Genomic DNA, 23,935 nt, shown 5'->3' on the forward strand with positions numbered 1-23,935 from the left:
AGTAGCACTTTAAGAAAGGTGGCATTTTCTTAATTTAGTCATTTAGTGCCTGCTGCCTGTCTCTGATCACTTATGGGTGACAGCTGGGCTTTGTGTATTCCCCTAGACACCCACACACAATTGGAGCTTAGTTGCGACTTGATGGGCCATCACAAACATGACTGATAACCCGCCCTCTGTTTTACAAGTTCCAGAGGATCTAATGGAACTTGTATTATGGTGGGCGGGATATCTGTCACATTTGTGATGAGTATCCCACCCGCCAAGGTTGTAATCAGGCCCTTAATCCTTGAGACTTGTGAAAGGTGACGGCATTGACCAAACACAGAGGAAATTGTTGTCTTTTCACATACAATTTGTTTCTGAGTATTCATAAGGTATTGCACTATAGAACCTAGTGACTTCTTGTGTGGTAATAGAGTTCGAACTGTGCGAACAGCAACAGCTTTCTTAGCTTGTTTGCTAATTATTCCCTTTCTCATGTCTTAATGTATTCCCATACTCTACATTTGCAGTCTGTCTCATATTTCCTGTCAACTCAGCATATTGAAAATGAAACCAAATGCTAACATTTCCAAATAGTCCGTAATTACTTTTTAGTTTCTTCATTAATGTTTTTTTTTTTTTTTAATTGGCTTACATTTGACAGGAGTCAACTGTAGAAGGTCACCAAAAACTATGATGTGTTTCCCACCAAACAGATCATCATAGTCTGTTATTGCATCCTCAGAGGAATGAAAGCTAGCATAAGGTTTGAGACCATGCTAACCTCTTTAGTAATGAGAACTTTAATGTTTTAAGAACTCTGGACACTTCATGACAAGCACCACCAGATAACTTTAGGTATTCTAGTCTGTTGTAATGTTCCACAGGCAACATAAGTAGTATGTGCAATGTGATTCCTTTAATGTTGTGGGCAGCTAGTCCATTAGGAGCAGTCACAACACGATAGATCATAGCTAGTTTTTCTGTGAACAAATACAGTCAGCACTTAAATCAGAAAATGTTTGCCTAGACCTGCCTGACCACTAATGTAGAGAAGGAAAGGCTTGAATGTTTTACAAGTACATTCAGACTTATCATGTAGTGGTCTATGCTCTACAGATTTTGTTTTTGCTCAAAAATCTTTAGCTGTTCTTAATTTAGTTATTTTGAAACTTTCTAAATTGATGCTCTCACTCTCCACTTGACACGTAGCATTTTCTACTTCATTCATAGCTATGGATGCCTTGTTTTCAATGAAAGACTGGCCACATGGATCTTGAATTTTAGGTCCTCAGCTCTGGTATGTCTTGTGAACTAGCCTTTGCAACTCTTATAGCAATTGTTTCCTCCTGTTGGATTTCATCCTTTAACATTTTTTGATGTGTAGGAAACACTTCACATTGAATGCTCTTTTTGACTGCATTGAAAGCATCTTCATAACAGTCATAGTCACTATAAGTTCACTCTCTGAATGCTAAGCTTTAAAAAAAATGCAAAGTAGTCAGGTAAAAGAATTATCTTTTCTCACCTGTCTTACAGCTCAATTTACAATGATTAATAAGACTTGGTTTTGAAAGTCTCACAAACATCCGTTACAGCCAGTCACCACAAACTTTCCTTGCTCAATGTTCTCATCTATGTTATTTCTGTATATATAGTACTGCAGCATTTCATTTAAACAGAAGTTTTCTAGATGGACACTTCAATAAGGTTAATAAGTGCCAATAATATTTGTTTTAAGGAGCTCAGTGCTTTCTGGATCAAACTGAGCAAGATACTCAATTTCAGGAAACTGCTTCAACACACATTTTCACCTTGATGCTAGGCCTAAACTAGCCTAATTATTGATCTGGACTTCTTGTATATGCTTGAAGAACTGAGTGTCCCACCTGCTTCATAAGATCCAATTTCCCTGTGTGAGAGGAACTGAAACTGTAAAGCTTTTTACTTAAAGAGTTCTCTACTGCTATCTCTTCCAATACATCCTTAATTTCTGTCTTCCATGACTTTGTGATATATGAAGTGACATATGGAGCTACAGCAGTATAAACGCCTGCTAAAAATTGAATATCCATGTTAGTATATCACATGGACAGGATTACAGGATAAGTTTTGAAGCCTCACTTCTTTTCAGGTTGTATATATTTTAGGTTATTTCCCAGTAACAGTGTCTGTGACCGCAGACATAACACTGTTCACTCTTCTTTTGGAAATTGCAGGCCTAGGGAATCCAAAACACCACTTAGTGTAGTATTTCTGTATCTCAGCCAACAATATTTGCCACATTTATGTGACTGTAATTACAAGACCTGTTACCTAAGAGTTCTGTTCTGAGACTCTTCTGAAAGGCAACACCGAGACATCAGTATCTTTACCAATCTTTGATGCATCTTTCACCCAAAATAACATAAGTATATGTGGAGTTCCTCTAGCTAAGTATTCTTTTCTCCATAAGAAGCCTGGAACCTCACTTGTGGTAGGATATTTTGTTGCTGACTGTTAGAAATTGGGTTGTTGGCTGCCTGGGGTGGGAACCTTAATCAAACAGCAACCACAATCCTAGTCAGGGTAAGTGTCAGGCAAACCCTAAATTAATCTTTGCTCACCATCTGGAAGCTTGAAACAGAGCAGTAAGGCTTAACTTAGATGCAGTAAAGCATAGGTTACCCTGGAAACATCTAAATTCTTATCTTCTTTTTCTGCATACAAAGTTCTAGAGGAAATTATATTACTAACTTCTATGTAGATACAAACAGAAAAAAGCATTAATGTTGTTGTTATGTGGCCTACCAAAGAAAATTATACGATTGAACGTTTTCTAATGTTATTAAATGGGCTTAAAACAAATAAATGAGTGTCAAAGTGTGCTATGTACCTTTGTTGGTCTCATGCACATAAAACATGTTGTTTTTTTCCATAAATCGAAGACATATTTTTCCCCACAATTATATAACAGTTTGCTTTTCATTAAACTAACACACTGTTAGTCTTCTGGTGTGTATAAATTATACACAGTACATCAGGATATGTTAAGGGAAAAATGCAAACTATAAAAAGTATGTTCTCGCGAGAGGCTCATGAGAGCAAACCAGGAAGCTCTGCCACCTCGGACTGAACGAGAGGGATTGTCTTCCTTGATCTCGAAAGCTGCTTGTGAGACTTGCGAGATTCACCAATTATGATAGACTTTCTTGGCTCTTGCAAGCATCTCACAAGAGCTTTTAAGAAGGAAAAAAGGGAACATACTACAAACATCATAGACAATGAAAATATAGAGTAGCTCTGAAAAGAGCTGTTTTTTGTTAACATTTTCCAACAACTTAACATGTTTTTGTGTTTTTTAACATTTTAACTTTTTTAATTTTATAAAAGGGTAGAACTAAAACATACAACTCTGGGGGACAGCAACAGCTCATTAACAAAAAGGAGAAAAATCTAGAAAACAATAACTGTTCAAAAGAAGAAATTAATGCCTGGAGGGCATTTGTGATCTTGTCCATGTTTGTCCTGTGGAGACTTGCTTCTCTCTGATGAAAAAATTATCTGCTTACAAAAATAACTTGAGCCCCCACCATGCACTGCTTATGTCCTCACATATGACATCATGCATGACATGTTGTATGACACCGTTTACGACATCACTCATGGCATCTCAAATGACGTCATTGATAACATCACTGATGGAACCCCTCTCCCTTTCATGAACGCAGCCCTGGGAGTGGACTCCTCATGCAATAAGGTAATTAAATGCAGTCGAGCTGCCAATTTATTTATTTTTTGATCCCTTGAGAGTCTCACTGGATCATGGCATTTCTTGGCAATTTGTTTTTCTTTTTGGCCACAGCGAGGTTTACTTTCAGTCCCCCCATGGGGCTTAGCTATTCAGGGTAACCCGACCCTGCCCCCTACTAAGTTAAGGAAAGCAGACTAAGTGGCAGAGTTCTGTATTGGCTGCCAGCAAATTATTTCTCACTGGAGCAAGATAGCCCAAGGCAAATAAAGATCACTGGGCCAATCAGAACTCTGGGCCTGATTATATCCTATGGAACTTGTAAAACGGTGGGCAGGATATCCGTCACGTTTGTGGGGGAAAATCCCATCCGCCAAGGTCGTAATCAGGCCCTCTGTTGTTAAATTGGCACTCTTGTGAGAGTCTTTCGGGGTTCAACCATCCAGCTATGCAATTGTTTTTTATCCTTAATTTCTCAAACACTACTAAACAGATTTCCACCAAATCACAAAAAGCACAATCTGCTGACCAAATCTGGCTTCCTGCCAAATTTGGTGTAATTCTGTTCAGCATTTCGTGCTGTAGGCTTGTCTAAAGAAGTCAAGGAGAAATGCATGGGGATTTTGCATTTTGAGCCCTTCCTTTTTTCTCAGTCCCCGCTTGATGCATCACCTCGAAACATTCCCGGAAGGAGCTGAGGTGGATTAACTTTTTTTGGAAAGCTTTGTTAAACGGAGCCAACGTTATTAGCGAACCCAAAAATGCTCTTTCTATGGAAAAGAAGACTTAACTGTAACTACCTAATGGTGACCTCCACTAGGAAATGCCTGTGTTGTAAAGGCTGTTCCCTGCACGCCCAACCTGTGGAATCACTAAGCTCCAATAATGGTTCCATTCTGCATGTTATTTCTGCAACATGCAGGTATGAATTGTCATTTGCCCTAGTAGGTGATAGTAACTTTCCTGAATTAATTATATGTTCTGGCACACTGCTGAAATATTCACTGGGTGTGTGAACAGTGGTGGACATTATATAATCTCACAAGTAATTACAATTGGGTTGTATCTCTCAGCACGGCATCGTTTTTTTTTTTCTTTTTCGACAATCTGTATCAGCAGAACTTTTGCGCCAAAGGCACACACATATCCCTAGTCTGCAAAAATGTTCAACAGGTGAACAGTATTCTCAGGGGCGTAGCTTGGTCGGTAAGACTGGGGAGACGGGAGCTTCAGATATTCCCACTATGTAATGTTATAATACATTATACCACAAGCAGGGCCCATAAAACTGGCTTACGGGGCAGTGAAAATGGAGAGGAAGGCCAACTGGTAGGGGTACTAAGAGAGAAATCACAATATTTTCTAAAATAACCAACATTTTTTAAGACTTTCAAAACTAAGATGAAGAGAATGTGGATACGTTTGTGTCTGTGAGTTGATCAAATCCGACAGACACCTCACCAACCAGCACTGCTGTAGAAGAGAAATGCATTTCTCGATCCATTCCCGTAAACAAATATTGCCCTTGGTTCCCCTTCCCACGCCCTTTACCCCATCCTAAACGGCGCTCCCCCCCCCCCGCGCCGCTCCCCTCCCATCCCTAGTTCTCTAATGGAAAGCGTTGCTTCGAAGCACTGGCTCGGTAATTGTAGATTATTGGTGAAATTGGAACAGAACCAAAAGGACTTGTCAGTAGGAGTTATGTATCGCTGTCATATGGGGAATGGTCGTCTGTCAACGCGCTCCTCCTCCTGAGGGGCTCTACGGCCCGACATGTCGTGGTGCTGGGATGCCCCTGTCCTAGTATTAGGAATCCGCGACCTCCTCGTAGGTCCGGGTGCTCGTGCGCTGCAATCCCGCCCAGATGCATACATTCAGTCCTTGGGCAGGCACGTTCCTCCGGGCCCAAAGCTGTTTTCCTGCTCCTTCCTGCACGTCTTGGTGTCCAATACAGGTCTGAGAGGCCAGTCCCCACAGCCTGTGAGGCACTTCTGACAAGGCTGCGCCTAGACTCCTCTAGAAAGACGACGTAAACGCTCCGTGGAGTTCGGCGGGTCTGCACCGCCCCTCCTGCATGGGTCCTGGGTCATGAGGGCTTATCCCTTTCTTCTCCAGATCTGCATCCCTCCTCCTGCAGGCTGCTGTTCTCGCAGGCGTGTGCCGCTCTTCCGCCTCCAGGAAGGCGCGTAGCTTCCATTGGTGCAGCGGGTGTAGTGGCACCGGGACCCGTGGAACCCTGTTTTTTTGCTGCGCTTTACCATTCAAACAGCAGCGTGTGGGAGGGGTTGGGGCATTTCCTTCCTTGCACTAGGGCCCAGGACACACTGGCTACGGTGCTGCCTCGATGCCCACCATCCTTCAGGTGACCCCTCTTTAGCACGCGCGTCTCCTCGGCAGGTCTGAGCCACTCCTCCTCTGCAGGTTACTCCTCCTCACTCCTGCGGCCTGGACCGCCCTCCTGCTGATTACCACCTCTCCATCAGTGCTGCGCCCTCCTCTTGCAGCTGACCCTCCTCGTCGGGTCCGCACCCTCATCCTGCAGGTCCGAACCCTCCTCCTGCACGTGGCCTCTCCTGCTCCAGGTCCCTGCGCCTCCTCCTGCAGGTGCCTCCTCGTCAGCCCTGTGCCCTCCTCCTTCAGGTGCCCCTCCTCGGCGAGTCTCCGCCTCCTCTCCCCCTCACGCTGCTCGCACTGGCAGTGCTGAGATTAGCAGTGTTGCAGGGATCTCGCTGGTGCTGCAGAGCTCGCGTGTGCTCACTGCGGCGGTTGCCCTGGCAGTGCTGGTGCGGCTGGACGCTCTCTCCTGCATGAAGCTCGCCCGCCCGCCTGGCCCTCGCTCCAGGGAGCTCCTTCCCCTCCGCGCCCCCTCGGACATGCCTCTGCAGTGACTCCGTGGCCGCTCCTGGGATCCCTCTCTTCATGGACGCGATGTCTCCGCAGCAGGACAGCGTGGGGCAGCAGGCGCGTTCCGCCTCCCTCACCGGGGACAGCAAAGTGCCGGCGCTGCCCGAGGGCAGGAAGGTAAGCCAGAGGGCTACGTAGGTGTGGGCAGTACGGGTAATGTCACTTTCATGATGTCTGCCTTTAAAATGGGTTCTGTCTCTTGGTGGGTTTGCCTTGGAAGCGATGGAAACCAGCCCTGGCTCTGCGATGCCCTGGCAGGGGATACAGCCTCTCGCTCGCGGTGCCCTGGCAGCGGCCGCGTTATCTTATGCCAGACTGTACTAGCAGCGCGTACCTTCTCTGGAGCGGTGGTACCCCTGGCGGGGGTGCAATCTCCTGCTTTTGGTGTCCTGACAGGGGAGCATTCTCTTGCACGAAGACACATTGGCAGGGGTGCGTTCCCTCACACGAAGGTGTAATTGCAGGGGTACATTTTCTCACATGAGGGTTTAATGGCAGTGATAACTTCTCCCACAAGAGGGCGTAATGGCAGGGGTATCTTTTCTCACATGAGGGTGCCTTGCCAGGCTTACATTCTCTCACAGGAGGGTGTAATGGAATGGATACCTTTTGTCGCAGGAGGGTGTAATGGCAGGGGTACCTTCTCTCGCACGAGGGTGTAATGGCAGGGGTACCTTCTCTCGCACGAGGATGTAATGGCACGGGCACCTTCTCTCACATTAGTGTGTAATATCTGGGCTACATTCTCTCGCATGAGGGTATAATGGCAGAGGGACATTCTCTCAAATGAGGGTGCCCTGGCAGGGGTGTATTCTCTTAAATGAGGGTATCTTGGCAGGGTATTCACTCACATGAGGGTGTAATGACAGGGGCACATTCTGTCACATGAGGGTGTAATGGCAGCGGTGCATTCTCACACGAGGGTGTAATGGCAGGGGTACCTTTTCTCGTATGAGAGTTTAATGGAAGTGATACCTTCTCCCACAAGAGGGCGTAATGGCAGGGGTACCTTTTCTCACATGAGGGTGCCTTGACAGGTGTACGTTCTCTCGCACGAGGGTGTAATGGCAGAGGTACATTCTCTCATGCCTTCTCTTGCATGATGGTGCACCTGTCGAGGTAGTGCTGCTGGTGATTTCCGTGTGAAGCATCTACTAGTTGGTAGCGCCCGGCAGCAGGTATAGCGTCTTGGTTGTTAAGCCATTACTGTGCACACACGTTTAGTTGGCGATGCCTCGCAGGGGGCGCACGGTCTTGTTGAAGTTGGGGTTCGTGTAACTGGCAGAGTCTGCACCGTGCCCTGTGGACAAGAGTCCCTTACATCGTGCCTCGCTCCGCTCTATTAGTCTCGGTGGCGTTCCTTGGGTACTCTTAGGTATGTGCCCCCCTGAGTGGACCTACGCTTGCGGTGGACAAGACCCTTGCCGTTCTTGCGGTGGGCTCATTCTTGTCCTTGGGAGAGTCCAGTATTATGTTTGTCTGCGTGGGCAGTCAGTGGTGTTTCCCTAGATTGGTTCGCATTGTACAGTCTCCCGTTTAGAGATGCCCTTCCAGCGGGCACGTCTCCTGTTCAGCGCTTTTCTTGCAGAGAGCACAGTCTCTCGCTCAGAGCTGCGCGTGTGTGTGGCGCACAGACCCCGGGTGAGAGCTCCGGTTAGAGTGGGCACAGTCTCTCGCTCAGAGCTGCGCGTGTGTGTGGCGCACAGACCCCGGGTGAGAGCTCCGGTTAGAGTGGGCACAGTCTCTCGCTCAGAGCTGCGCGCGTGTGTGGCACACAGACCCCTCGTAAGAGCTACGGTTACAGTGGGCACAGTCTCTCGCTCAGAGCTGCGCGTGTGTGTGGCACACAGACCCCGGGTAAGAGCTACGGTTACAGTGGGCACAGTCTCTCGCTCAGAGCTGCGCGTGTGTGTGGCACACAGACCCCGGGTAAGAGCTACGGTTACAGTGGGCACAGTCTACCGATTAGAGCTGCCCCTGCGTCAGCGGGCAGCTTTCTGTTTAGATCTCCGCTTACTGTGCGCACAATCCCCCGTTTACAACTGCCTTTACTGTGGGCACACCCCCTGGCTGGCAGCTGCCCTTACTGGGGGGACAGCCCTCCAGTGAGTGGCCCCTCTCAAAAGGCCAGTTGCAATATCTCTGGTACGAATCGTGGCGGGCATAGCCCTTCAGCAGGGTCCTTCTTCAGCCTGCGGTCCCTCAGAGTGTGTGCCAGGGGCTGTGCGAGAGCTGCCGTGACAGCGGGCCAGAGACCACTCCTTACCTGGCAGAGACTGACAGACAGAGGCGCCTCTTCGGGATATTGCCTCACGAGGAGGCTTTCGGCGCTGTGCTTGAAGGGCGGTAGAGGTGTTCTGCTGGAGCCGCGGATCTGAGAGCAGTTCTGAGCCCCAGCAAGAGCATACCAGCATCATGGTGGAGCCCCACAATTAGGGTGATCAGACGTCCCGGATTTGCCAGGACAGTCCCCGTTTTTCACCAGATGCCTAGGCGAATTTCGGAAAATTTGGCTCATGTTCCGGTTTTTATAGAGGGTCGACTGAAACAGTGGTTTTATGGATTTTATTTATGTTGTTAGTGCCTCTGCTTTAATTGTGTTGATGAGCGCTGTCATTCTGAGGCTCGGTTGAAGTAAAATTGTCTTTTTTTTATTTTTATTAAATGTCCCGTTTTTTTACGTTAAAATTCTGGTCACCCTCCACACAAAGCTTTCGGCAGAGTGCGGTACTCACCTGCCCAGTACATTGTTTTTACAGATATACCGCAGATGGTCATAGGCAATATCAAATCTTCTCCAGATGGGCCCTATCATACCCCAAGCATGGTGAAATCGTGAGCTAAGGGCGCTCTAAAATCGAGATCACAGGTAAAGGTCTGATGTGTGCCCAACTTTGGAGGACTGGCAGGTTTAAGGGGCAACAGTCAGCCGCCCTGTCTGTGCCGTGGCTCCTGGCTCCCAGCCAGGGCCAGCTTAAGCGTTGGCGGCGCCTTGTGCAACAGTCATTTTTTTGACGGCCCCCTCCACCCCATGACCACCTCCTCAGATCCCTCACTACCACCCAGCAAGTGTACTACTCCTCTCTCCATAGCAAACCCTTTCACATACATTCATTTGTTTTAAAGCGCTTGTAAAGGCTGGCTGTACTAATCCACTCAGCTATCCGCACAAAATATATTTCTGTTGTTTGTAGCAAGCTATTAACCCTCTACGCTACCTTATGGTGCGTCAAAGCTGGCGCTAGACAAACCTCCGATCGCTCTCTCTAGCAAGAGCATTAATAACAAAAGGTATCTTGACATTTTAATTGCTTTCTTAAAGCTGGACGCACAAGAAACTTTTCAGCAGGTGCTTTTAAATCGCAAGTTTCGTAAGTTGCTGCTAAACGCAGCGCCCCCCTGAGGTCAGCACCGCTCGCACCGCCCTAGAACCGGCCCTGCTCCCAGCAGAGCCTGCTAGTGCTGTGAACACCGGCTTTGCAAGCACTTTATGCCACGGTTCAGAGGTCCGCTCTCTGTGATGTATGCAAACCGTGTAATCACTCATACGCAGCCTAACCTATATCAACGTATTTAATGCGCGTTTTATTTCTGTGTGTTCGCTGTGCATTCTGTCAGTGTATTTCATGAGCACACGCACAGCATCTGAATGAGTTAGGTGTGCATTGTGTAAATGTTTTTAAAGTGTGCGATATTTGATGGCGTGCAATGCTGGCATGATTTTATTTCCACGTGAACAGTGTTATTGTGTGCTTGATATGGCCGTCCTAGACCAACAGGCGAATCGCCTGGTCAGTGGTGACGTCATTTCTTCGGGAGACAAACAGCTCGCATTCGCACGTACACGTTTCGCACTAGAAATCGGGATCGACTTGTCTGTGGGTTGTTCCCTTGACGTTGATTGCGTTTTGGTTAATCAACCAAACAATGGCTTGTTGGGAGGTCACGGGTAATGTGCCAGGTGTCCGAGGCTGTCGTGGCATGCTGACGCTGGCACATGGTGTTCCGTTCTGTCAGGGGATTCCTTGTAAGTGGATTACAAGACAGGGGGCGCTCTGAGCACATCACGCGCCATGTCTAGGGCACGTGACTTACAGGGTTTGTACCTGGGCTGAAAAAAAAAAAAAATTGCATCCTCCTACTGAAGGTTATTACAAATCCTTTGTGGAGCTGGTGCGGTGGCACCGGGCCCTGGGATGGAAGGGATCCATCTGCACCTCAGTTATGGCTGCCTTCCAATACCCAACTGGTTGTCAGGGGTTGGCATTTTCGTTGCTTACTATAGTGCCCACGTCCGGGTGGTAGCCGCTGCCCCACCGTGTGAAGGGAGGCATCTTCACAAAATCAACAGAACAGATCGTCGTGGAGCACCAGTCATGCCGTAGAAGGCGCCTGTGTGGACTCTGCGTGTCATCGATGTACTTAAAATGCACTGCGATGGCTGGAATGCTTCGTGGTAACCCCAGGGCTCGGATCCTGCTTCCTCCTCCCAGTCTACCCATGTCAGAAAGACTAGGGCGAGGAAGTGAAAAGGATGCAATCCCAATACCCTGATTTACAGTCACTTATGTATAGTGTGTTTGCTGTGCTTTCTTGTGTACATGATTATAGGGCATTTTGTGTTAAGGGTGTGTTACGTTATTTTTTGTGTTTTGGTATGTGGCTATGTTTTGTTTGTAGTGGGTTTATGTAATGCTAGTCATTTGTGTGTGTTCGTATGCATTTTGGACTGTATTTCGTGTGTTGTTTCGATGTGTTATTACTGTCATTTTTTTAGAAACTGCATGTAGAATTGTGTCTGTGGGTATGCCGAGTATGAGGTGTTTGTGCGCTGGGCGTGTAGTGGCAATGTATATAGTCTTTGCTGCATGCACCCTGTGTGCATTTGGTTTGGCTTGAGCATTTGTTTCCAGGGCTGTGCACGACGCGTTCCTTCTGTGTTTGCCGTCGGTATGCACAGGTTGGGTGAAGCTGCTGTGGGCATGACCAGCATTCTGGGCAGACGAGGTAAGCGGGCGCTGGGTGCCATAGAAACCACACACGGGCTCGGCGGCTCCCCGCGGCACTCCCTGCATGTACAGCACGCTCATTCGAGTCAGTTCGTGGGGATTGAGAAGACACCCCTGGGTTTGGGGGTGGCGGGGGGAGTCTACTTTTACACCGCAGTTTGGAGCCGCCCTGGGTCCTGGAAATGAGGACATTATGTGAGTGATAATGTATATCTGTAGGGCCCCCAGGCGCTATCGCAGCGGAGATAAGCACTTTAGAGCTGACCCTGGTAACAGCCTCATCCAGTCCAAGTGTGTGGGGTTCAATACCTTATTGCCCTGGGCACGGACTCTTCCGGCGGACAGTGTCTGCGGCCCCTAATATTGTGGGGTGCTGCAGAGGAGGGCACAGAGCTTGTGTAGCCCCCCCCTCGCGCCCCGCTGTCACCTGAGATTGCTCAGTTCGGGGCACAGCCACAGATGTTGCTGCTCTGTCCACTTGACATCACCGCGTCTCACAGATGGATGCAGCCCTGTGTGTTTGTGTTGTTAACACATGAGACATTACATTGTGGACATTGTAGCGACTAGCTCAGTTCCTACCAGCATAAACAGGCGCACACAAGACCCAGCATATTCAGTGCTTATCCCGTTCCACCGAAATATAGACTGTGGAATCGTGTCAGCCCCTCCCGCCTAGGCTAATTGGGAGATAATGAGGCAAAGGTTTGCTGACTGTCACGAGGGTCTTTCTTCTCCCATTTTGCAGCAAATGCATGCAGATTTGACATCACAGATCTGCGTAGTGCGACATGTTGGTTTTCCACAGGGGGTCTTTGGCACACCTCAAGGCTCATGTTTCTTGGTTCACTCCCCACAACATGGCGCCCGCTCCGGCACACTTTTTGCTGTGCACTAAGGTTTTTTTTGTGGGGGGGGGGGAGGGGGTGGAGGTCGGGGCGGCGGATGCTGCGGCGCAGTGGAGCAGCACCTCTTGAGAGGTTGAAGCGCAGCGCACCAACCTGCACGGGGCAAGAGTGGAGATGCACAGTGCGGCGCAGCGCCCCCTGCTGGAGGAAGTAGTGGCCGAGGAGGTGCCGGTGCACCCCCTGCTGTAATGACATTGTGATGTGACGTCCGCTGGGACCACGATGCCTTCCGCAGTTCACATTGCGCTGCCCCTGTGAATTCTTGTTAGCCTACAAAGTGTAGACTGAACGATAAGAAAATGTGAACCTTGTTTTCGCCTCATAGCCAATGTCGTCGCCCCGGCCAACCTTCTATTAGAGCAGAGGTCTCCAAACTGGGGGGGCTCAAGTGATTGGCGGGGAGGGGGGTAGACTCTGGCCAAAATAAATATTATACAGATAACAGGCCTTGTAACAGTACTTAACTGCAAAGTATAGGTTTAGACATCTTTAAACATTGCCATGTTTATAAAATAATTGTGAAAAATTCTGAGTGGGGGGCCCATTGATTTTGATTTTTCAACTGGGGGGCCGCGGCATTAAAAAGTTTGGAGACCTCTGTATTAGAGGGTACCATGTCTGAATATAGAGTCCCTCCCCTGCTCCTTTTGGAATCCATCCCCTGCTCCTTTTGGAATCCATCCATCCCCTGCTCCTTTTGGAATCCATCCCCTGCTCCTTTTGGAATCACTTTAACCCCGAGTACCCACGCCCTGCGTGAATCCCAGGTGCACAATGGGACGGGTGTTACCTTTGGCGTTTAATGGGACAGCCTCTAGGCTGCGGCCACACACAGTCAGGGCAGCACGTAATTTATCACAGATGTGCACGTGTGGCAAAAGCGAATGGGCTTGTTCACCACTGCGGGAAATACCTTGCAATAATCTTAAACAGAAATGCCAGGAAGTAACTTTGTAAATGGAGGTCTCAGATACCTCGTCCCTGTGGTCTTCCTCCAAATTAGCGACTGACCTTCCTCATTTCATTTGATTTATTGAACTGTATCATGTGTTTATTTATTGGACCGAGTGTTGTTTTTGCACCAAACAACTCCTATTTATGGTATGTTTCTTAATTGGATTACCACGTAACTGTTAATTTTGAGTGTGCCACACAAATACCCTCGCAGCTGAATTGACACCTTTTTAATAGCGTTACTCCGTAGCTTGTTTTATAGCGCTAATGTAGCTTCAATCGGACTCGAAGCACCGAGAGCGACCCGTAGAGGACACAAGAGGCACGAGAAGGAAACAGGAAACAGGGAGTGTAGAGCAGAGGAAAGTCCCAGACTTGATTTACTGTGTTGTCCTTACATGTGTACAGCCACATACCTCTGACGAGGAGTCCCACCCAGTACATTAGTCAGAGGGTAGCACTGCTAGGTTGCAAGGGATGCCTTTTAGTGTGTTCTACGTGGGAAGCTTGTGGCGTCTCCTGGGATGACCAGAGTGGGCTTGACATTGGTCCCTGGGCTGAACGCTGTATTTGAAAGAAGGGGAGTGAGGGATAGCACACAACCCTTGCACATTTATTTTAATGTTGTATCTGGTTGGAAAGGTGTGGGTAAGTAATGTGGCCTTTGTGGGAAGTATTTTAAAGTCATGCGTGGAGAGCAGTGACATGCACTGGTGGCAGGCAGCTGGGGAAATGCACTCCAGACCCTACCCAGGAGCCACAGAGAAGTAACCACAGAAACAAACCGGTCACTGGCAGCTTCAGAGTCTACCCATGAAGCATCTCCAGGAATGCACTGCTTGCAGATAGTTATTGAAAAGCCCTAAACAGGCTGTCCAGGACCAAGCCATAGCACAGGAATTCAGTCACTTAAGAGTCCACCCAGCAGCAACAAAGGAGCAATCCACAGGAATGCACTGGTTACAGGCAGCAAGGGAAAGGTGCAACAGTCTATTTAAGAACGACAAAGGAGGAGCTCAAAGCACAGGACTGTGCCCACTGTAGGGTCCACACAGGAACAACCTGTAGGAATGCACTGACTACAGGCAGCAAATGCAGTGCCCTACAGAGCCCACCAAGGAGCAACAGGAGAGCAACCATAGGAACGTCCACCTAGAAGTGACAAAAGAGCAATCCACAGGAATGCACTGGTTACAGGCAGCGCATGCAATACTCTACAGCAGTGGTTCCGAACCTTTTAACTTCTGTGGACCCCCACTTTATCATTACTGGAACCTGTGGACCCCAACTTAATCATTTTTGGAATCCGGGGACCCCCCCACTGAGACATTACTAAAGGCTGGGGGTCTAATCTGTTCATATTATTGAATTTTCTAAGCAGTCGCGGACCCCCTGAGGAGGCTTTGCGGACCCAAGGTGTCCCCAGACCAAGCTGGGAACCACTGCTCTCAAGAGCCACCCAGGAGCAACCTGTAGGAATGCACTGGTTACAGGCAGCGAATGCAGGCAACCGTAGGAATGCACTTGTGCTAACATCAGCCTAGGAGTGATAAAGGAGCAATCCACAGGAAGTCACTAGTTACAGGCAGGTACTGGAAATCTCCGTACAGTCTATCCAGGAACAACAAAGGAGCAACTTCCAGGAATGCACTGGATACAGGCAGCTATTAAAAAAAATTGCTAAACAGTCCACCCAGGATCAACCCATAGCACAGGAATGTATTCACTATAGAGTCCACCCAGTAGCAACAAAGGAGCAGTCCACAGGAATGCACTGGTTACAGACAGCAAGGGAAATGCACTACAGAGCCTATTTAGAAATGACAAAGGAGCAAGTCAAAGCGTAGGGCTGTGCTCACTGTAGTGCCCACCCAGGAGCAACAAAGGAGCAACCTGTATGGACGCACTGGCACAGGCAGCCAGGGAAATTAGGTACAGAGTCTACCCTGGAGCAATAGTGGAGCAACCACAGAATTGCGCCGTGTACAGGTAGCTATTGGAAAGCTATAAATTGTCCACCGTGGAGCACTAAAGCAACCCATAGTGCAGGAACTCTGTCTATAGAGTCCACCCAGGAGTAACAGAGGAGTGACGCATAGCACAGGAAAGCTCTCACTATAGAGTCCACCCTGGAGTAACAAAGGAGCAATCCATAGCACAGGAAAGCTCTCACTATAGAGTCCACCCTGGAGTAACAAAGGAGCAATCCATATCACAGGGAAGCTCTCACTATAGAGTCCACCCTGGAGTAACAAAGGAGCAATCCATATCACAGGGAAGCTCTCACTATAGAGTCCACCCTGGAGTAACAATGGAGCAACGATAGCACAGGAAAGCTCTCACTATAAAGTCCACCCTGAAGTAACAAAAGAGCAACCCACAGCACAGGAAAGCTGTCACTATAGAGTGCACCCTGGAGTAACAAAGGAGCAACCCATAGCACAGGAAAGCTCTCACTATAGAGTCCACCCTGAAGTAACAAAGGAGCAACCCATAGCACATGAAAGCTGTCACTATAGAGTGCACCCTGGAGTAACAAAGGAGCAACCCATAGCACAGGAAAGCTCTCACTATAGAGTGCACCCTGGAGTAACAAAGGAGCAACCCATAGCACATGAAAGCTGTCACTATAGAGTGCACCCTGGAGTAACAAAGGAGCAACCCATAGCACAGGAAAGCTCTCACTATAGAGTGCACCCTGGAGTAACAAAGGGGCAACCCATAGCACAGGGATATCCTCACTTTAGAGTCCACCCGTGAGCAACAAAGAAGCAATACTCAGGAATGCACTAGTTACAGTCAGCAAGGGAAATGCACTGCAGGGTCTACCCAGGAGCAGCAGAAGAGCAACCACAGGTAGTACTTGTGCCAACATCCGCCCAAGAGGGACCAAGGAGCAACCCAGAGGAAAGCACTGGTTACATGCAGCCATTGCGAATCTCCATACACTCTATCCAGGGACAACCGGGGAGAAGCTCAGAAAAATGCACTGGTTCCAGCCAGCGAGGGAAATGCTGTATAGAGTCCATCCAGGGACAACATAGAAACAACCCATAGAACAGTAGTGGTTACAGGCAACTATTGGAACGCTCTATAGAGTCCAACCAGAAGCAACAAAGGAGGAACCCACAGAAATGCACTGATGATGGACAGCCAGGGAAATGCACTACGGAGTCTGTTAAAAAACGACAAAGGAGCAACCACAGAAATGCACTCGCTATAGCATGGATGCAGGGGTAGCTATAGAGTAATGCACATAAAAGCACTTGTTACAAGCAGTTATTGGAAACCTCCATGCTATCCACCCAGGAAAATAAAGTAGCTCACAGGAATGTACTGGTCACAGGAAGCTTGGGAAATGCTATAAGGAGTCCACATAGAGGTGACAACGAAGCAGCCTACAGCACAGCATAGGTTACAAGCAGCCACTAGAAAGCTGTATGCAGTTTACCCAGGAGTGACCATGAGCAACTCGCAGGAATGCACTGGTTACAGACAACCTTTAGGAAGATGTATACAGTCTACCTAGGAGCGACAATGAAGCAACTCGCAGGAATGCACTGGTTAGAGACACCCATTGTACAAAGTCCACCCAGGAGCTACAGAGGAGCAGCACACAGAAAAGCCCTGGTACCAGACAACCACCTGAAAGCTGTATACCGTCCACCCAGGAGCTACAAAGGAACAGTTCATAGGAATGCACTGGTACAGGGAACCATTGGAAAGCTGTATACCGTCCACCAGGAGCTACAAAGGAACAGCTCATAGGAATGCACTGGTACCAGGGAACCACCTGAAAGCTGTATACCGTCCACCAGGAGCTACAAAGGAACAGTTCATAGGAATGCACTGGTACAGGGAACCATTGGAAAGCTGTATACCGTCCACCAGGAGCTACAAAGGAACAGTTCATAGGAATGTAGTGGTACAGGGAACCATTGGAAAGCTGTATATAGCCCACCCAGGAGCTATAAAGGAACAGCTCATAGGAATGCACTGGTACAGGGAACCTTTGGAAAGCTGTATACAGTCCACCCAGGAGCTACAAAGGAACAGCTCATTGGAATGCACTGGTACAGGGAACCTTTGGAAAGCTGTATACAGTCCACCCAGGAGCTACAAAGGAACAGCTCATTGGAATGCACTGGTACAGGGAACCATTGGAAAGCTGTATACAGTCCACCCAGGAGCTACAAAGGAACAGCTCATAGGAATGCACTGGTACCAGGGAACCACTGGAAAACTGTATAAAGTCCACCCAGGAGCTACAAAGGAACAACTCACAGAAAGCAATAGTTACAGGTAGCCAAGGAAATGCTTTTTGCATTCCACCCAGAAGTAACCTTGTGGAACCTACATAACCGGTGGCTGGCGGGAGGGGGTAATGCTGTGGAAGGATTATAGCTAATAGGTTAGTTTAATTAAAGGAAATATGGAATTGGAAGAGGGTCATAGAGAAAGGAAGGCCATATTGGTTGTTTGTATAGTGCTTCTGCGTCCTAGGGGTAGAACCTAACAATATTTTTATTAAATGCATTGAAACTGCTTCTGTGTAGCTGGCCATCAACAGGGACTTTATTTTAGAAACAGTTTTTTTAAATTATACTGTGTAAATTAGGAGTTCTACTGGTTTTAATATCTACTCACTGAGCAGTGTAAACATAACTTTTAATGGGAAAGGAACAGCGAGTTTCTGTCCAACTCCCATCTCATCCAAATAATGTCATGCATGATATATTATATACGTACATTTGACGTCCAGTTATTCTTGATGTATTATTGTTAAGGAACTGGTGGTAGTGGGATGACCTCATAACCAAGGTGTAAGTCCCTGTGTAACACAATGGGAGCACTGGGATGGAATCAGGCTACATATGCACATGTTCTTCGGATATGCTGCACTAAAATAGGCAACGTATTCAAAACAACCCTGCGAGCACCAGCCTACATGTCGCAGCCTATTTTATGGGTCTCTAGCAAAAACCCTGCTGATCTGACAGTCCGCCTACCTGTCTACGCTAACACGTGCCTTCCGGTTGTATTTCACTCAAACCTGTGGTACAGGTGTGCAGCCCATGTCCTGTCTTAAGCGTTCTGTATCTAAACATCTCAGCGTTTATGTTCATTGGGGAGTCGCTAGTACTTTGTCTTCTGTTTGGGTTTCAAGAGTTTTTAAATACTTTTTATATATAATGGACATGACAACTTCACACCTTAGGCATGGAAGTTTGTAATAAAATTACTGGGCATGAATGGTTTAATGGGGATGACTTTTCTGAAGTATCAGAAACGCAGTCGCTTTATTTGTCGGCCTTTTTCAGTTTCTTGACTTTCTACAGTAAACCACTCTTACAAAGACATCAAATTTACCGAGCTCCATCGGGTGGTGATCTGCAAGCCTGACAGTATTCATACTATACTTTAAAAGTGATCGCTTACGTCCAGAGCTGGCTTTAGAGCTCTAGGCGCGACAACCTTTGGTGCCCCACTCCGCCCAATCATCACTTTCTCAATGGATTCCCTCACAACCACCCTCCAGCTGTGTCCCTCATCTCTACGTATAGCGCTACTCATGCTAGTGTAGATTGTCACAGCACTTTACATCACACACACATAATACTGAGAAAATGAATCATACTTGGGTAGAATGTGACATTACACAAAGAGGTGTGTGGGTCACATGTCGTCCTTGCTGATAGGCATTATATTTCAAGAGTGCTTTGTCTGGGGAAGACCAAACTCAGGATCTGGGGCCATATGTACGAAAGCTTTTTCCCATAGACACAGAATGGGTAAAATCCTTTCGTACATCTGGCCTTTAGTGTCTAACACAGTGGTTGGAGTTAGCTTTACTAATACGAATTAATTTCTACCCACTGAAATGCTTTTTAGCAACATTAGGATAATGGAAGACTGGGGGGAAAAAATGACTTTCTAATCTTTGTTGACAGTTCATAGCTCACTGTGTTATATTATAATTGTAACTTTTGAACTGCAAGTAACAATAGGATCTCTGACAAAAACAGTAGCCCTCTGAGCTATCTACATATACTACAACTCTGTTATTTGCCTGGTACACGCAGCCGTAGCAAACCTCTGCACTAGACAAAACTCCGATCTCACTCAGCAGGTGCATTAATGACCCGAGTTATCATGACATATTTATTGTTGCCTGGACAATGCTGGATGTACAAGGAACTCTGCATTCAGTTCTTTTAAACTCATGAGATATTCAACACTCAGTGCCTTCTGAGCTTGGTGCCTACGGCAGTGGCACAGATCGCACCGCCGGCGCTGGTTACATCTTTAAAACCATATGCAAATCAATCTACAGCATACTTTGATTGCATCCAAACCCATTTTCATTTTCTCACAAAGTCCTTTAAGTATTTTAATAGGCAGGTGTTTCAGCCTGTGTGTGTTTTTTTTCTAGAATTATTTTCAACATTTTATAAATCTACCCTTCCACTGATGTTATGTGCTATAACTGCACACATTGATGGGGCTGCAGGCATGTTCTGTAGGCCAAGTGACGACAACAAAGAAGAATGACTACGGCACTGGCGTAGATGTTCTATATTTCTGTCTGCAGGAGGTATTCTGCTAAATTGGAGATACTACTCACTCTAGGGCGTGGATACCCAAAGTACGGCCCGAGGGGCGCATGCGGCCCCCATGACCTCTGTATTCGACCCCTGGACAACAGGCGTACAGGGCTGCTGTTCACACCATTCAGCTCTAACAGAACAATCTTTAAATAGAGAAGCAATCCTTTATTTCAAGGTTAACTTGTGTTAAGGAAAGGAAGTAAGTAGGGAGTCCTGAGATTCACTTCAGAAACACGTTCATTTTTAAAGACCTCTTGCAGCAAAAGTGTAAAAATATAACAGCCAATTCAAAAAGTGTATTAAGTTAACATGCAGAACCTTTTCACCTAAGTATAATTTATTATATCATTGCAATGAGAAGTATTAATTTAAAAGTGATAATTTTCAAACATGAATTTAGAAACATTAATTCTTACCCCTACCCTGACAAATACGCAAATAGTGAATTAAGGAGGCATGGCAGATGTTATGTGCACTTTTTGAGTGGCCTGGGTTCTTTTTATACATGAACAACATTAAGGTTCATTAAATAAAATACTGGAGCAGATTTGTACAGTGCAGACCCTGAAATGTCACTGTCCTCATATGTGATAATGAAAAAAAAAGAAGGGAAAGTGAAATTAGGCAATTGCCTAAGATCACACAATTTGGAAAAGTGGGGAAGCCAAAATTAATCCCAGGTTTTCTAGTTTCATATTACTCAATTATAGTCACTAGATGTATATCCTTCTCTTCACCTACCTGTACCTAATCACCAATCCTCGCCTGAACACCAGTCCACTGGTATCACTGCGGCCCTCAGGCTCATCACAGACCAAACGTTTTGGCCACTGAGAAAATGTTTGTGAGTACCCATGCTCTAGGGTAAATTGCCACCCCCTTGTACTATCTAATTCAGTGCATTTGATCTCAAGTCTTTAAGCCTGAAAATCCGTCCTCCACCCTGTAGAAGGAGACCTCCCAATGAAACGTTTGGTCACCTAGTTTACCCATTTACCTGTATCCGTGCCCTCAACCAGCAATCGGTTGTTGCCGCCTCAAATGCCAACATAACCTACACTACAGGTTTGGAAAGTTTGGCACTTCACACCTTACTACCTATTATGGAGTAAACAATATATTGCAACACTTGAGAACTGCATACTAGCTTTCTACTCACAATTCAACCACAGCCATTCCCTTGACTACATACAATGCACAGCAACGTGGATATGCTACTTTTATTTTCTACATCTATAATTATTTTTTCACTGCAGTAACTCAGATTTGGTATTGGAAACATATGTAATTTAAATCACCAGATTTCCCCAGGTGTGATTGGGCAGAACCAGTCCTCCCTACGCCTTGCACTTTTGAATGTTTAGTCCACCCACTTTATTACATGTGTTTCTCATTGGGGGAGATTCCAGAAATGGAAGGCTCCAAAAATACTTATCACCCCACCCCTTGCATTACCTGTACATAACTCTGAGTGGAATCCGCAATTTCCATTGCTGAGATTTATTTAGAGTGAAATAGGCCAGGAGGACACCCAGTTTGGATCTCAAATAGTCTTTGCCCACCTCCAACTCCCGTTCAACCAAGTCAGAGACAATACAGAACTACTCTATCTGGATTCATCACACAGATCATGTGTATTCAAAATGTAAAAAAAGTAATCATTTACAATAGTTCTTAAAAACAATATAAATATCACAATATCTTCACATGACTAAACATTAGAAATTTTGTTTTAATCCTAAAGTATGCAAATGCCACATGGTATATATCAGAAAAAGGCTCACTGATTTCATTTTTCACAATACTAGGGTATTAATTTCCACTCCATCCATTCACAAAGGCAAACCAATCATATGGAGAAAATTGTGGGAGCCCCCAGCCCTGAGCAGTAAAGCAGTGGAGGATACACAAAGACTCCATCACACAAAGAAAATTGTTCACAAACAGAAGGGGACAAAGCACACCCAACAGGTGTTTTCCTGCCTTCCTATCCGAGACCCGTACCACATGTTGCTTAGGAAGGCCTGAGGACACCAGACTAGAAGTAGGGGTAGGTGGACCGCCCATCAACCACGGGAGGCTCAATGACAGAGAAGCGGGCCTTTCAGTGATGGCAAAGAGGAGAGCAGCATCTTGTCCAAGCTCTGGGTCACAAAGAGGATGGCCACTGCCTAAACAAGCATTTGCAATTCAATGGGTCTCGCGTTTGCTCGAGTTAGAGCTATTACCCTTGTAAATTCTTAACTGGACTTTTCTTGCCATATAAATTGTAAATAAAAAGTAAAACAGTTGACATAACCGAGCCGATTCAAAGCACCACGGCCGCTATGAACATGAGCACGAAGGAGAGACACAAAAGGAAAAAGAAGTTTGTGCGCAGTCAAACGTAACAGCAGTCATCCATGTAACCAGGTTTGCCCCCAAAGCAGTTACCAAACCGCCTCAAGGCAGGACAAACGTGAAGCGTTTACCAATGTCATTAAAGGATTTTTGAAAGGCAAGTTCACGAATGAGTGGGTGTGAGGTGGGCCTGGTTAAAAGCCCCCGTAGATACCAATACGTCAGAAAAGCAGCGCTTGTGCGCTGCTATGCTCGATCTAAAAACTGCTACCCCTGGCCGGGTTATCGCTGCTCCTGCGGTATGCTTCCTGCACATCCGCTCATACAGGGCTTTGCTGGCCCTTCTGCATTAGCAAGGAAGCGAGATACTACCTGCTTGTGTGATCACCACCTCTGCCCTGGCCAAAGAATTGCGAGGCTGGAGTAGTGGGGCAGGGTTCCTTGGCAACCACCAGCCTAGTGCCTCTACCCACCCCCTCCTAACGGCTCATCACATACCTGGAATCTCTGAGCAAAAATACAAACTTTTAAACTTTTTTTTATTTTTTATAAGTCTCAAATGTCAAGACGACTCCCCATATTGCATGTTGAAACCCTGAACAGAATAGACTTGTTCTGCGACAAAGTGGGTGATTGAACGAATGGAAAAAACACATCACTAAATAAAATGACGACAAACTAATGCATGTTAACTGCCCTAAGGTGTCTGACAATGCGTCTGAGGCTGGGAACAAGTGGAGGGGACTTGTCTGCAATTTCTCGGAAAAGGATTTGGCTTTATTTTGAAATGCAAGTGAATTTTTGGAAAGCATCGCTTGCTAATTGGGCTAGTGGAACACATCCTGCCTAATGTCCTACCCGCCTCCGCGCTCACAGAAATGATTTTAAATCATTTTCCAGGCATTTTTATGGAGAGTTTGTGAAAAGGCATCTATAATTTACACCCAAAAGAAAGCACAGCGTGTGTTCCGTGAAAAGAGATTTGCGATTTCATGTTCTCCTAACCAGACATCATAATTTCCGTGATCTCAGAATTTCAAGCACCTTCTCTTTAGTGAGGCACCCGGCTGAGTGACAGACAGGTTTTCATATTCTCCCTGCTATTCCAGCTAGCACAGTCCCTGACAAGTTAACTGCCAGCATGCAATTTGGAACACACTCAGGGATACATTTTCCCTGTCAGGTGGTAACGTTAGTCTTAAAAACACTTTATTTCACTTTCCAGCATGTTAGAAAGGCTGGTTTAAGATTTTTTTGGATTTAACTACTATTACTCGGTCATCCAATGTGCACTCCCAAACCAAGGGCCATGTGTTCCTTGTACATTTACGAAAATACAGTGGTTGCACATAGAGAGGACTACAATTTCATTAATACTGTTTACAAATAATTGATTCGATGTTATTCTATACAATCAAGGGCATGGGTTTTTCAGTTTTGTTGCAAATGTAGTAAATTGAGTTTTTTTTTTTTGTTTTTGTTTTTTTATGGTCACCC

The 23,935-nt window shown here is 46.5% G+C and overlaps 1 protein-coding gene across 1 annotated transcript in view; it reads left to right on the forward strand.

The window, feature by feature from the left end:
- The first annotated feature begins 6,155 nt into the window (after positions 1 to 6,155).
- Positions 6,156 to 23,935, forward strand: part of ARHGAP20 (Rho GTPase activating protein 20) — a 252,881-nt gene continuing 235,101 nt past the window's right edge. Inside the window, exon 1 of the mRNA XM_069202303.1 lies at positions 6,156 to 6,736. Coding sequence (XP_069058404.1) covers positions 6,635 to 6,736 — 102 coding nt within the window. The 5' untranslated portion in view covers positions 6,156 to 6,634. The remainder of the gene's footprint in view (positions 6,737 to 23,935) is intronic.

This window comes from Pleurodeles waltl, chromosome 8 (genome assembly GCF_031143425.1).
Source record: "Pleurodeles waltl isolate 20211129_DDA chromosome 8, aPleWal1.hap1.20221129, whole genome shotgun sequence".
NCBI lineage: Eukaryota > Metazoa > Chordata > Amphibia > Caudata > Salamandridae > Pleurodeles > Pleurodeles waltl.